This window comes from Amphibalanus amphitrite, unplaced genomic scaffold, assembly GCF_019059575.1.
Source record: "Amphibalanus amphitrite isolate SeventyFive unplaced genomic scaffold, NRLGWU_Aamphi_draft 000014F_arrow, whole genome shotgun sequence".
Taxonomy (NCBI): domain Eukaryota; kingdom Metazoa; phylum Arthropoda; class Thecostraca; order Balanomorpha; family Balanidae; genus Amphibalanus; species Amphibalanus amphitrite.
The window spans coordinates 879,584-894,485 of NW_024881510.1; the positions used below are offsets into that span (position 1 = coordinate 879,584).

Consider the following 14,902-nt stretch of genomic DNA (forward strand, 5'->3'; position numbering starts at 1 on the left):
GACGGTAGAGTTTTTTATTTTCTTCAAGATACCTTGGTCTTCAACATTACGGTAATTGCATGCTTCCGAGGCAATAATTCGATCATCATCCAGGGGAGAAGTAAGCGCTAAAACAATGAAGAGGCTGCCGACTGGTAGGACGCAGGATTGGAATACAGCGCAGTGTCTGTGTCAGTGTGAGTTTTGGTGGAAAGGTTTGGTCTGGCTGTGTCGGTGTATGGTATAGGCCTAACTCCGTAAGGTCCTAAAACATAGGTAGGGTAGCGGCGGAGCACCTTCAATTAATGGGGGGGCACTGCCGACTTTTGGTCCTATTCTTTCCATGCAACGCCCATAGGGCTAATGTTAAAATGCCAAAATCAAAGGGGGGCACGGTGCCCCGGTGCCCTCCCCGTTCCGCCGCCTATGAGTAGGCCTATTCGTACGAAATACTGTCTGTGTGAGTGTTGAGTGCTCCTCTGTATGTATATGAAAGGATTCAGTTGACATTCACCATTCAGAAGTCAGAACCCATGTCGCCCCGCGCATCCATTATTTGGAGCTCCTGAGAAGTGATGACAGTGAAAAAAGAGGTGTCAAACGTCGACCAATAAACTGACAGCCGGGGAAGTTGACCTTTGCTATCTGCGGTGGGCGAACGGCCACCACACCGTGCTTGAATGGTCTGACGGTCGCGTGTCGCCACATGCAGTTCACTTTGTCGACGTCCTCCGATCGACTGTGACATTCGGTGGCTACCCTGACCGGAGCACAGCTTACTGGTAAGATGGGACCGAACCAAAACAGAGCTGCAGCTCACTGGTAAGATATAGGCTGGGACTGGTAAGAACTATGCTAAGATCGGTCTCATATTTCCGGTGGGATGGAAACGTAATGGGTGTCTTATCTGTAGAGCGGAACCGGACCACATCTCACCGGTAAAGTCTCATCATGTCTCACAGAACCACAACTCTGATAAGACGGGACATGACTTCTAACATCTCACCGGTAGAACTTGAGAGCGAACTATGCATATCTCCGGTAAGATGGGGGTGGTATTGGCATCGCTCCGGTAAGATGGGACCGTACTTTGCCATCTCATCGGTAATGTGAATGCGGATCATACTTTCCCGGAAAGTTGGACCCGTCACAATTCCAATAAAAGGTAGAACCGTCACGGTGTCACAGTTCACAAGTCACCAGTTACCAGTCACCAGTCACCAGTCATCAGTCACCAGTCATCAGTCATAAGTCACCAGCACGGCGAAACCGGGGCATTTATTTCACCGGTTATTTTCGGTTATTTGCTTATTTATATTTTTTTTATTATTATTGGTTATTTGCGGTTTGAGTATCTACGCATTTATCATATTCTGCATTTTTGTCCTATAAATGTCTGCATATCTCTTTAGAGCTATTATACCTATCAAGTTTGTGACGTAATAATATGGCTGCCACTGAGCTGCCATATATGTGCAGTAAATACGGGCGGCTCAAGGTCAAAGGTTGTTATTGCTTGGCGTGTGGCTCGAGAATACACGAGTCCTGTTGTTCTCAATTCTTTGAGGTATATTGATGACACAGACTGGTGACATGGTGTCAGAAGTACACTGAACCCATCGTGTTGATATTTTGCCTGGTTGGCATTGTCTTCATTACTTGTATTCTCACTATGAATCTTCGATCGCCAACCGAGTTGAATTTCGGGGCGGCAAATATGGCTGCCGAGTGGGCAAGATGGAGCCGAGACTGGCAGTATTATGCTGCGGCCCGTGAGTTGGCTGCGAAGCCTATGGCGGTGCAGTTAGGGACTTTCTTTAATTGTGCAGGTGTCAGTGCACAAGAGATCGCGACACATTTTGAGTGGCAGGAGGCGGACGGCCTTCCGGCCCTCCTGGCCGAATTTGAAGCCTACTGCAACCCACGACGAAACGTCATTTTGGAACGTTTCACGTTCAACACCCGGCAACAGCGTCCGGATGAGAGTGTGGCTAGCTTCCTGGCTGCCCTGCGCTCACTGGCGGCTACTTGTGAATTTCATGACGTGGACGACATGATTCGTGACCGCCTGGTCATTGGTGTGCGCGACCAGGGGACACAGCGCGCTCTTCTTCGTCAGTCGAAGCTGACGCTGCAGGAAGCGATAAATATTGCCATCTCCGAAGAGGCGTCAACACGTGACCAACAGAGTATGGCCGGTGCGCGCTCAGAAGAGCTGCAACAGAACACTAATGATGTCTGCGCAGTGTCCCAGCCGGTCGCACCCCCGTCTTCCGTTACGGTGAGCGCCCAGTGCCGCTTTTGTGCCCGGGTGCATGTGATGAGACGGACACAGTGTCCCGCGTGGGGCAAAACGTGCAACGTGTGCGGCGGCCAGAATCATTTCTCCGGAGGGATAGCGTGCCCACGGCGACGACCGGCTGGAACCAGTGGCGCAGCGCTGGGCGCCGCGGGAGGAGCTCGTGCGCCTCGACAACGCCAGTTCGGGTCTGGAGACGGTCGGCGCCGCCCACCAGACGGCAGTGGGCCTAGAGTCGCCGCGGTACAAACGCCTGAAGATGAAGACCCATACATCGTGGGCGCTGTTTTCGAAACAGGTATGGACCCCTCCAGGGTATACAAAACTATGCACGCCGACAATGGGGAATCTATCAGATTCCTGGTTGACTCCGGCTCCCAGTGTAATGTTATCGGTATCAACGAATATGAGCGAGTGTCAGGTGACGTCACCCACAGGCATTTGCAAAACAGAGTCACTCACCTGCGCATGTATGACGGGTCTGTGGTAGCAACAGTGGGGAGAGCCCGGCTAAGTCTGTACAAAGGGCCCGACAAACGACGTGTAGTGATTTTGTGCCGTGTAGTCGCACAGGATGTCACCCCGATCCTCAGCCTGTCATCATCCATTGACCTGGGCCTTCTTCAGGTCAATGATGTCGACCCATTGGACTACGTTCCCCATGTATGTAGAACCGACAGCGCCCGTGCCGTGCCGACACCGACTTCCGCGGTCACAGACACGCGACAGGGTGGGACTATGATCGGACAGCAGCCATCTTTGCTGACAGCTGAGGCCGTCCTCCGCGAGTATCATGATGTATTTGACACATCTTCGATCGGTTGTGTGCTGAGTGATTATGCGATCGTCACTGATCCTACGGTCCGTCCGGTGGCTGATCCGCCGCGTCGCGTGCGTGTACATGTTCGAGATAAGCTGAAGGCAAAGCTTGATGATCTGACAAAGCACGGTCTGATTACCCCAGTAACCAGCCCAACGCCGTGGGTCTCTAACCTGGTGGTTGTAGACAAGCCATCTGGAGACATTCGTCTGTGTCTAGACCCCAAGTCTCTCAACGAGGCGGTGCAGAGAGAGCACTACCCGACGCCCACACTTGATGAAGTGACCTCTCGCCTTAGTGGTGCCAAGGTGTTCTCAGTTGTAGACGCCAGTCGAGCCTTCTGGCAAGTAGGACTGTCAGACGCATCTGCCAACCTGTGCTGTTTCCACACGCCCTTCGGCAGATATCGCTGGGAACGCCTCCCGTATGGTATAAAGTCGGCACCAGAGGTGTGGCAGCGAACGATACATGAACTGGTGAGCGGTCTTTCCGGTGTAGAGGTGATTGCGGACGACTTTGTCATCTATGGCTGTGGTCAGACGCGAGCAGAGGCGACTCTGGACCACGATAAGAACCTTCTGGCATTTCTCGATCGCGCACGCTCCCGTCATCTCCGTCTGAACCCTGACAAATTCAAATTTAAGGTGAGTCAGGTGAAATGGATGGGTCACCTTCTCAGCGATCGCGGCCTACACGCCGATCCTGCCAAAGTGCAGGCCATCACTGATCTTCCTGCCCCGACATCAGTAATCGAGCTCAAAAGATTTCTTGGCATGGTGGGATATCTGTCTCGGTTTGTGCCCAACATTTCCGATGTGCTGCATCCCCTACGTCAGCTGACTCATCGCCATGTCGGCTGGTTCTGGAGTCCGGCATGTGAGAAGGCATTCCAAACCATAAAAGACCTTCTGACATCGGCGCCGGTCCTCTGCTTCTATGACCCCAGGCGAGAAGCGACCGTACAGTGTGACGCCAGCAAAGCCGGTCTAGGCGCGGTTTTGCTTCAGGATGGACATCCCGTCATGTATTGTTCGCGTTCACTTACTGCAGCAGAGCAAGCGTACTCTCAGATCGAGAAAGAGCTGCTCGCCATAGTGTTTGCAATGACCCGGCTCGATCAGTTCGTGTATGGTAGGCCGGTCACAGTACAGAGTGACCATAAGCCGCTCGAGGCCATCATGACAAAGCCCCTAGGGGATGCTCCTCTTCGGCTTCAGCGCATGCTGCTCGCACTGCAGCGATATGACATAACCATAGTGTACACTAAAGGATCGCTAGTGCTTGTGGCCGACACCCTGAGCCGAGCAGCTCTGCCTGAAACCAGTCAGTCGGCGTGTGCAGTGCAACTTGAAAACGTTGATCTGACGAAAGGCGTTTCGATCTCCCCCCAGAGACTGATGAAGCTGCGATCAGCTACCGCCGATGATCCCATTTTGTCTCAGCTGCTGAGGCAGTTGCGCTCTGGCTGGCCGGCGCATCGCCGAGACGTTCCTGAGCTTCTGAGGGGCTACTTTCCGTTCAGGGACGAACTGGCCGTGCAAGACGGACTGATCTTTAAAGGCCGGCGCCTCGTGGTTCCTTTCAGTCAGCAGCGAGAAGTGATAACTGAGCTGCATCGTGCTCACATTGGACTCGCTTCAACCCTTCGACTTGCGCGTGAGTGTGTTTTCTGGTTGGGTATGACCAGCGCTTTGAAGGAGACCATCCTCAAATGTACAGTGTGCCTGGCACATCACCCTGCTCAGTCTCGGGAGCCCATGATGTCACACGAGCTGCCAGATCGTCCCTGGCAAAAGATAGCTGTTGACTTGTTTGAGCTGAACGGTGTAGCATACAGCGTTTTGGTTGACTACTACAGTAATTTTGTCGAAGTTGATCGGTTGGCTTCAATGTCAACTACCAATGTCATAAAAGCCATGTCAGCTCAGTTCGCGCGGTATGGGATCCCAGAAACCATTGTCAGTGATAATGGCCCGTGCTACGCCAGTGCAGAATTCAAAGCATACACAGATCGTTTGGACATTGTTCACTGCACTTCGAGCCCGAGCTATCCCCAGTCAAACGGGAAAGCCGAAAACGCTGTTCGCACGGTAAAGCGCTTGTTCAAAAAGGCACTCGAGTCGGGCGGAAACCCACAGTGGGCTCTCCTTGCTTGGCGGAACGTACCGACGGAAGGTATAGGTGTCTCTCCGGCACAACTCATGTTTGGTCGCCCTGCTCGAACTTTCGTGCCTCAGGTGCGCTCAAATTTCACGGCACCCGGCTCCCCAGATGTGTCGCGCGAATTGCTGCAACGAAAGGCTAAACAGGCGACATACTACAACCGAGGCACCCACTCTCTCAAGCCACTGGAAGCGGGCCAGTCCATCCGCATGCGGTTGCCCGGACAGGCTAGATGGTCACTCGGTGTGTGCGTGAGGCCACTGACCCACCGCTCGTACCTTGTGAAGGTGAATGGCGTGTTTTACCGCCGGAATCGGCGGCAGCTTCTGGCTGGAGATGTGGGCTCTGATGTGGACTGTGATGAGCGAAATACTCCAGCGCGTAACCCACCGGTGCTGAACTTGCCTGCTTTCCGTTCCCGGGAACAGGTGCCACGCCCTTTCCAGAGTCCCTCATCGGATGAGGCAGGTGACCCACAGGTCCCAGATATGCCTGATCCCCTGCTGGCGCCTCCAGTTTCAGCGCCACCTGATATCCCTGTCCGTCCCGCTCCCTCGGCAGTACCAACGCCTGTCCGCCGATCGTCGCGCGAATCTCATCCGCCAGGGTACCTGTCTGACTACGTCACTAAATGAGAAAGGGGCGGGGTATCGGGTATCGATGGAACTTGTGATGTCGTGTGTTTGCGCAGTTAAAGGTTTTGTGCTTACATGCCGGTGGAAATTGTGCTATCGTTGTGTGCGCATTTTCCCTGTTTGGGCTTACCCGTTCTGCATCAGTGTTTTGGGTGTTCTGACGCTCGTCTTCGCGTATACTGCTCAATGTTCAGAAGCTATGTTCATTTGCTGTTCCTGTTCGATGATGGGATGTAGTGCCTACTGTTTTGGCGGTAAGGAAAGGGAGATGTGACGTAATAATATGGCTGCCACTGAGCTGCCATATATGTGCAGTAAATACGGGCGGCTCAAGGTCAAAGGTTGTTATTGCTTGGCGTGTGGCTCGAGAATACACGAGTCCTGTTGTTCTCAATTCTTTGAGGTATATTGATGACACAGACTCGTGACAAAGTTCAAAAGTGAATTCGAGCAGAAGCGTTTGGGTCGATTGCAGCCACATCAATAAGTATCTTATTTTGTCTACAAACTAAATCAGCGTCATGTTTCCAGTGGTTTCCGACTGCATCAAGGTGCTATTTTTTTCAGGGGAGGTGCAGGCTCTTGTTAAGTGCTTGTTTAGATCACCGTATCTTGTGTTGCAGACTAGGTATGGCGGCGCACATTGGTTGGGCCTGGCTGCTGCTGCCACTGCTTCTATTGGTCACCAGCACCAGAGGTCAGTACGAACCTGTCACCACACTGACCGGTCACGGGTCAGCAGACGTACAGGAGCTAACCCCACCCTCCCCTCCCCCTAAGCACACATTAACCCGCGCCCCACTGGGGGGGGGGGGCTATTTATAGCCCCCCCTCCCGTTTTTCTGCAATAACTTCCAAACCGCTTGACGTATCGACGCCAAACTTTCAGTACCTTCGGCTGCATCAAGTTGACACCTTGTGTCAAAATTTGAACTTCGTAGCTACCATAGGTCGGCCGGAAATGACGTCAGAGTGACGTCATGTTCGTCCGATTTCGACGCAAAACATTGAACCACGGCAATCGCTCCCAAGAGCTCAGTTTTTAAGCTAGATCCAATTTCTTTGCATGAAAGGACTCAGAATTGACCGCGCTATCAAACTGCTATCTCGGATTTTCAAAATTTTGAAAATTTTGAAAATTTTATATAATAATATTCAAAATTTATACTTTTATATTTTTTCAAAAAGTTTTTGACTTTTCGAAAAAACCGGAATAAATGTGACAGAACTCATGATTATGACTAACTCTAGCAAGTTTTAGCTAAATATCTTAAAAAATGGCCAAGTTATACGCATTATTGCAAAAAATTCACAATTATTAATTTTTCAAATCACTTTTTCAGTACGTATTTGACATCGTACACCAATATAAATGGCACCATCGTGTTCCCGAGCTCAAACTGCATCCAATAGACACCTTTTTTGTTGAAAAATTTTAACTTCAAAATTTGACCTTTTTGACCTGAAAGTGACCTGACCTAAGCTAAATTCGACTCAAAATGACCTCGAATGACACAGACGACATCAAATTCGAAATCTATGGCCAAAATGGACCATAAAACATGTGTCACGTGACCGACGCATGATATAATATTTTCGTGACCTGTGATGACCTGACCCTGACCTGAAAATCAAAGTACAAGTTTGGTACCCTCAAGGTATCTAGACCATCTGTTCACGAGTGTGGAAACCAAAAATGAGCCTGATCTGACTTGTAAGACGGCGGCCAGAGCCCAAAATGTGAACAAGCTAAAGTGCTAATAATTTTTACTTTGACCTGACCTGTGACGTCATCGGTAACCTCGAGGTCAATGAAATTAGGTTTCGCTCGACAGTTTTTCCGGGGCTATCAGACGCCGTTTGAATTTTGACGATCGGCCCAGTAGTTTCGGAGTTAGGAGGGGGGCTATGAATAGCCCCCCCCCCCCCCAGTAGGGCGTGTTATACACAGACCCCAGTGGGGCGCGGGTTAAAGGTCACTGACCGCTGACCGGTTAGCAGACTGCAGGCGCAACTTCTCCCTCCCCTCCTCACCACGTTCAGAACACACAGACCGCCGGTCAGCAGACGGGCACGCGTGTTAACTCCTTCCTCTCCTCTCCTCAGCACACACTGACCCCACTGACCCGTCACCAGACGAGCGCGCGCTAGCAGCTCCCCCCCCCCTCCCGCCCTCAGCACACACTTTGCGCGGTGAACACTGAACGCACAGTACACGCCCTGTAGGAAATCGTACAGGAAAACGTATCATACGAATATATAAGGCTAAGATTTAGTGGCAAAAACGGAACTTTACTTTTTAGTAAATTTTCCCAATAAAGCAACGGTAACAGTCACCTTGACCTCAAATTTCCATCAAGTTTCCGACGTTTACCTGCCTATATTTACGTCGATAAAGAGAGACCTAATTTCAGATCGTGATACAATACGTTTTACCTACCTCCATAGGTACACAAACAAGAATACAAGTTTGCATATTGTGCATGCGTAGGTAGGGGTATTTGTACTTTGTTGAGATGCATGCAAATTTCGAATGCCACTCACCACTGTATTCTTGGTGATTAGGTCGGTATGAGTAGGCCAAACTATTGCTATATTGATCGCACAAAATGCACGATTGATCATGAGAACGAAGCACGGTACAAGTTAGACATTACATAAAGAAAAGGGTTTGTTTTATTTACGCCTATCTCTCTCTCTCTCTCTCTCTCTCTCTCTCTCTCTCTCTCTCTCTCTCTCTCTCTCTCTCTCTCTCTCTCTCTCTCTCTCTCTCTCTCTCTCTCTCTCTCTCTCTCTCTCTCTCTCTCCCATCCCTCTCTCTCCCTCTCCCTCTCTCTCTCTCTCTCTCTCTCTCTCTGCCCCTCCCCTCTCTCCGGACAGTGGATGCCGTAGTGGCGCCCTCCCCCAGCAGTCTGGGCCACCGGCTGGGTTGTGGCGGCCTCCACGCCGACCGATGCCTCGCCGATAAATTCTCCGACATGCTGCGGCTGAGCCGATTATATCTGGTTACAGGTGGGTATAGAAGTGTGCGAAAACAAAGAACAATAAGCGTCTTATAAAATGCTTGTATACCTAAGTCTTAACCCTCGCCGGACCTATTGGTTTTCTACATACGCGCCGGCCGAGGGGGGGGGGGGCGGGTACGACCCCCCCCCCTCGCCGTTTCGCCCCTGGTGGAGCTAGCGCGTCGCGGAAAAAACGAGCGTGTGCGCCGTTACGAGACGCAGAGATTGGTACCCGATTTTAAGGTCCTAGGTCAACCGGTGACCTCTGAGGTCAGGTCAAGTGCCCCAAGGTACGGTTCAGTTTTTGGTGAATAACTTCGCAAAAAACGGCCGCAGAGCGCCGATTTTGGCAGCATCGTGTTCACCTCGCTCAGGCGCGTCGAATGATATACTTTTTGTCCGGGTCAGGTCAACTTGGGGTGTTGACCTCAGGTCAAGGTCAGGTCAGCGCCCCCAGGTCACGAAGTTGGTCGAAAGAGGTCATGTCGCATATCATTCGATTCGGCAGGCCTTCCTGAGTCCATTGGTGCCTTCCCCGACTCGCTAGCTCAATTTGATCAAGAGTTATTGACGAAAAACTAATTTGACCTTGATGACGTCATAAATGACGTCACGCAAGGTCAACATTGCAAAAGTGACGCATCTAACCTTGCAAGGAGTGCATCAAATCACGATTCTGTGTGCTTGAGATAGTTGGAGATCGTTCCCGGCGCCAGAATAGCAGTTTTCATTTTTCCCCATTGACTTATAATGGTGAGGTCACGAAAATGACCTGACCTCATATGACCTTTAGGAAAAATCCGAGATATACAAGTTGTGGGACTCATAATGGATACTAGATCCTGCAAGTTTCATTTCCCTGTGACATCTCCTCTGGCAGTGAGGGCGTTGCGAAGTTGCGACATCTGAAGACCGTGCAGAGGTTCACTTATGACGTCATAGGTCAGTGACCTGACCTGACCCAAAAATGCGGTTGGTGTCAAAAGATGCGGCTTGGATCAAAGGTCAGGTATGCCAAGTTTCAGCTCTCTATCGCCAGCGTGTTCGGAGCTATCGCGAAAAAACCCTATGGGGGGGGGCGGCACCCGCCCCCCCCCCCCTCGGCCGGCGAGGGTTAATAATCGGCTACCGGCACTCTGGCCTCTGGGGTCGCTGTGTTTTAAGTTTTTACCCTATTTGGAAGTGGGTGCAGTGATTAAATTATTTAGCATTGAAAGTTTCACATCTAAGTTGAGTGCAGTGCAAGGCTTGTTGGCATCATACGTGGAAAAGCGCTAGAAAAACACACTGTGAAGAAATGCCGTTGTTGCTGTCCTCTGCGAATGTGACTCTGATCGATGGTGGCACTGCTGTGACCGATGGTAACACTGTGACCGATGGTAACACTGTGACTGATTGTGACACTTTAACTGATTGTAACAATGCGACTGATTGTGACACTTTAACAGATATTGTGACACTCTGATCAATATTATATAATTGTGACTAATATTATTACAGTGTGACCGATATCGTAGCACTGTGACCAATATTATGTCACTGTGACCGATTGTGACACTGTGACCGATTGTGATACTGTGACCGACGTGCTGACACTGACCGATGGTGACACTTAGATCGATAGTGATACACTGTGACCGATGGTAACACTGTGACCGATGGTGACAGACACTGTGACCGATAGTAACACTGATCTATGGTGACACAACACTGCGACCGATGGTAACACTGGCCGATGGTGACACTGTGACCGATGGTGACACTGTGACCGATGGTGACAGACACTGTGACCGATAGTAACACTGATCTATGGTGACACAACACTGCGACCGATGGTAACGCTGGCCGATGGTGACACTGTGACCGATATTACGCACTGTCACACTGTGATTGCTGATGACACTGGCGCAGTGGCCAAGCTGAACCACGGCGGCGTCGGCACGGAGCAGAACGTGTCAGGTATCCACTTCAAATCCAACCCCAAAGGCTCACTCAGCGTCACCGGCAGCGGCATCAGTGTGGCCGGTCTGGGCTCGGCGCACATCGGACATGTCCGGTGAGACCCCTGGCACCGACTGTGAGACACCTCCCCCGGGCCCTCCCCCCTACACACACAGACTCCCAACCCTCGCCCCCTATAATATAAAGTTATCCTCGATCTGGTCAGATCACTCAGTTGGTGATTCGAGAGCCGAAAACCGATCGGTAACGGAATACGATTATCCGTTTGGAAGTGCTGTTTGTTTATCTTATAGCCTGCGATCGAATCGCATCTCCCTTTTCATATTCGGCAAACTGTCGAGACCTGACCTACTGACTACCCGTCCCATATCCAGCATCCCATTCCCCATATCTAACTGTGGGGTCGAACAGTAGACCCCCAGAGTCACGTGAGACGGTTCAAGCGTGCGGAAGGTTGTATCTTTAGCTAGGCACTGGAATTAATTCAAGTATGTTGGGAGTTATCATGGAAACTTCAAACCACACGAGCACTTACCCTCCGATATTTATATCGCTTTTAATTTACGATATATTGAGAAGTTTATGAACGCCTAGCCTACACATAGGCAGGAGAGTACCTGTACTCTGTACATATATCATTCGTGAATGATACCATAATACGCAATTACAATCCACAAATGAATTAGTTTATCAGCTGGTGGCCGCCGAGATGACTACACGATATTTCATTGTTATTGTTTTATTTTCTTAGTGATGAGTGCTTACGTCTTGTTGCCAATTCTGTTGCTAGTCTCTATTTACTAACGGATATGGGCAATTTTGTGTGCATGGGTAGGTAGCTTGCATGCTTTTACGAATGTGGTTAGTAGCTAGTAGCTACCTGCTAACTTTAATCTTATCTAACTTTCAGGCTGGACGGCAACGATGTGAAGATGACAGTCGTTTTCCCCAAGTTAAATGTCAAGGGAGATTTGAAAGTAAAATTCGATACCTTTAGTCTCAGTTTTGGCATCGACCTGAGAATCGGTGAGTTATTTTATTTTTGCACGCCTTTTCAGGCATTTTTCTGCACCTGTGAAAAGTTCAGACGCATGTCGCTGAACGTGAGGTCACCAGGTCACGCCAAGTGACCTCATACTCCAGTGACCTTTTGCCAAGTGACCTTAATGCTCGCTATAGCTACACCGACTAAACGATCGTTTTGAAACTTTTAGCCATTGATCAAAGAAGCAATCTATGCAATGTGGGTCTTGGAACTTTGATATCCGTGACCTTATAGGATCAGGTCACTTTGCACCCTTTCCGTTATAACTCAAAAGGAGAATCGAACTGCGTTTTTTTGTGGGAGGGGGAAATCATCGGGTACCACGGAAAAATGGCATATCGAATCGGAAAATTTCCCCGTGACCTCTTTTTATGTCCGTGAGTTTTTTAGATAACTTTTGGTGGAGACATCTTAGAGCGATGAAAATGTCTTAAGTGTGTTAAGGTCAACGATTCAAATAGACTGTTGTGTGGCATGACCTTTTCTGGCCAGGGTATCACCTTTACCTAAATTAAGTTAAATTTTCGAGATGAGCTTTTTTAATGTTTATCTATAATTAATCCGATGCGGCAGAAAAAAAAATTGCAGAAAAAATTTTTTCACAAAAAATACCAATTTTGACAGCTTTTGGCCTCTGGAAGCCAAACCGTTGACCTTCCTATAGGTCAAACCCAAAAACTTTAACATATCTATCAGAAAGAATTTTAAAAGAGCTATCTCATAAGCTTTTCCACAGCACTGTAGAATGTAGATCCATTCGTTCCAAATTTATGCGCCGATTTGTCAAGTGTCGAATTGGGCGAAAAGGTGAACTTTGATGAAGTCTGATGGCCTGACCTTTGACCTGGCCTAAAAATTGACCGAAATACTTATGATATTAAATTCTTAATCGCTCACCGCCGCAGCAGACATCTGATTGGCTACCTGTGTCTATCCCCCGTTACAGTTAACCTGAAGCTGGCCGTGGTTGCCTCGTTCCGAAACTCAAAGATCCTGGCGGTGGAGGACGTCAAGGTGGCCATGAAGGCAGAGAAGCTGCAGGTCGCAGTGGTCGACAATGAGCTCCTGAGTAAGTGAAAGTCAGCCTTTCTATTCTCATTTTAAAAATCTAAAGAAGACTTTTTATGTCCGATTTTGCAGGTATATGCGCCCGTTTGCTGCTCCTTTACCGTTGGCCGCGTTACCCTATTACCCTACCCGGTGATCTCTATACTCTGGCGTTACCTATAAGAGCGCTCGGTTGATGGAATGCCCAGTGTCCAACGTCCATCAGGAGTTAGTCAAGGAGTCAGTATCTGCTTTCGAGTCGGAATATCAGCGGCAGTTATCCAGTGAGACTAAATTCCTATGCAGTCCTCTTCTGTTACAATTTGATCGTGTGAAGACGGATTCACACCGAGTGCGGTGATCTGCGAAGGCGTGCAAAGACTTCTCGCTCGTGAAAGACGCAAGTCAGACTCGTAAGAGCTTGGCGCTGACGTTTCTTATTGGTTCTCACCTTTTCCCTTTATGTCATATGCGATCTTTAGGCGTAATTGGCCTTCGCATTGTTATTTGCTGCAGTCGCAGAGCACTCGTGTTTTGAAGCGTTTATTTTTAGAAGATACACACGTTTATTGGTACCTATCTTACGACATTAACCGTAACAATTCATCAGCAGAGCATCTCATTTTGCTGTCACACAGTGCAACTCGTCTGTGTGAAGCGTTTGACCTTATCATTTGTGTAAAAAGCGCTTCCAGTGTGCCCCGTCATATTGGCTATGTAATGACGCTGCATCGGTTTGACATGAGCTTAATTACAGATAAACTGATGAGCGACTGGGTGAATGATAACAAGATCCTCAACACCAAAACTCTGCCGTGGCTTTCAAACATTCTGGCACGCAGGCTTAAGAAGGTTCTGAATAAATATGTTGCCAAGATCAAGTAAGAAAAGCGCACTTATATACATGTAATGATCCCGGTCAGGGCACCTAACTATTCAAGATGCTCTAACATTTATTACACTTTCACGTAATGTCATCAAAGTTAAAAGCAGGTCTACGGTATTGCGCCGTCTACAAATACCAAGAAGGTCAATAATAAATAAACACAGGCTTCAGTGGTTGTTTTTGTGTATGCAGTAGGGTTTGGAGAAACACCAACCATCCATTCCTATTTGCACTAAAAAAATGAAAGGCATTAAATAGCTTCAAGTACATCGGTGTTCGTTGCTTCATTAAAATTTAGCCCGTGTCCTCCTTCCGGCGATCACCTCAGTCACTTTTGGTTACCCGAGTGGGTTGGTCTAGGAATCGATCTCCAACTTTCGCTTTGGCTGCGGATTAGCTAATTAGGTATGTTTGTTTAGGTTAAGAGCGCTTATCGGTCACATTCAATACCGCTTGCCATCAGTTAGTGGTAGTAGGGTAAGGTGCCTAATTAGCAACCCTTTCCCATTTGCACCCTACCTCTCTACAGAAAAACTGGCAGGAGAAATCGGGGTGAAAACATTGTCAAAAGGTGAGCCATACTTTGGTTGTCAAATAAAATTCTGCTCCGGTTGTCGGTGTTTCTGGTGGGACGTTTCAGGTGAGTTTAAATAAAAATGACGATGTGCTGTTTTAGAGTCATATTTTTCCCAGGTTTATGTTTGTAAATATATTGTATTGAATTGTATTGTATTGTATTGACAAAGGCAGACAACTCCACATGGGCGTGGCTATTCTGTGTCTCTAGTCACAGAGAGTTAAAAAGAAAACATACATCAGGGTAAAATGGGAATAAAATCTACCGTCAGAAATCACACACCCACGCACACACCAGGCACTCAATGCACACGTCAAACGCAATCAGATCACCGACAATAACAGCCTCTCGGAACCCCATCAGAAGTGCGCCTTTACTGCTTTCTTAAAACTGTCCGGGTCGAGATCTAAAAGGCAGCGGGCAGCTGGTTTAAAAGCGCGGTCGCTTGGTGTGAAAAGGCCCGCTGCCCAGCCGCAGTGCGCGA

The 14,902-nt window shown here is 49.0% G+C and overlaps 2 protein-coding genes across 4 annotated transcripts in view; one reads left to right on the forward strand and one right to left on the reverse strand.

Annotated features, from left to right (window-relative positions):
* LOC122384358 (rho-associated protein kinase 1-like) overlaps positions 1–8,017 on the reverse strand; it is a 37,701-nt gene extending 29,684 nt beyond the window's left edge. The window contains exon 1 of the mRNA XM_043371752.1: positions 7,931–8,017. The gene's annotated coding sequence lies outside the window, so the exon portion shown is untranslated. The remainder of the gene's footprint in view (positions 1–7,930) is intronic.
* LOC122384392 lies at positions 471–14,012 on the forward strand. Of its 3 annotated transcripts, none has more exons than XM_043371781.1 (7): positions 471–761; positions 6,520–6,593; positions 8,777–8,908; positions 10,813–10,957; positions 11,774–11,889; positions 12,855–12,977; positions 13,713–14,012. In XM_043371781.1, the coding sequence occupies exons 2-7, from the start codon at positions 6,527–6,529 to the stop codon at positions 13,838–13,840; spliced, it is 711 nt and encodes a 236-aa protein (XP_043227716.1). In that variant the 5' UTR covers positions 471–761; positions 6,520–6,526; the 3' UTR covers positions 13,841–14,012. The 3 variants fall into 3 exon arrangements, with proteins under 3 accessions (XP_043227716.1, XP_043227724.1, XP_043227708.1); XM_043371789.1 differs by having other exon boundaries at positions 758–801; XM_043371773.1 differs by lacking the exon at positions 471–761 and adding an exon at positions 6,276–6,299.
* Positions 14,013–14,902: the final 890 nt, after the last annotated feature.

What these genes read in the sequence shown, in the direction of transcription:
- LOC122384392 (XM_043371781.1), top strand. Translation starts at nt 6,527, where the DNA reads ATGGCGGCGCACATTGGTTGGGCCTGGCTGCTGCTGCCACTGCTTCTA. An exon ending in ATTGGTCACCAGCACCAGAG is followed by an intron (nt 6,594 to 8,776) that starts GTCAGTACGAAC and finishes CTCTCCGGACAG; the next exon opens with TGGATGCCGTAGTGGCGCCC. An exon ending in CCGATTATATCTGGTTACAG is followed by an intron (nt 8,909 to 10,812) that starts GTGGGTATAGAA and finishes ACACTGGCGCAG; the next exon opens with TGGCCAAGCTGAACCACGGC.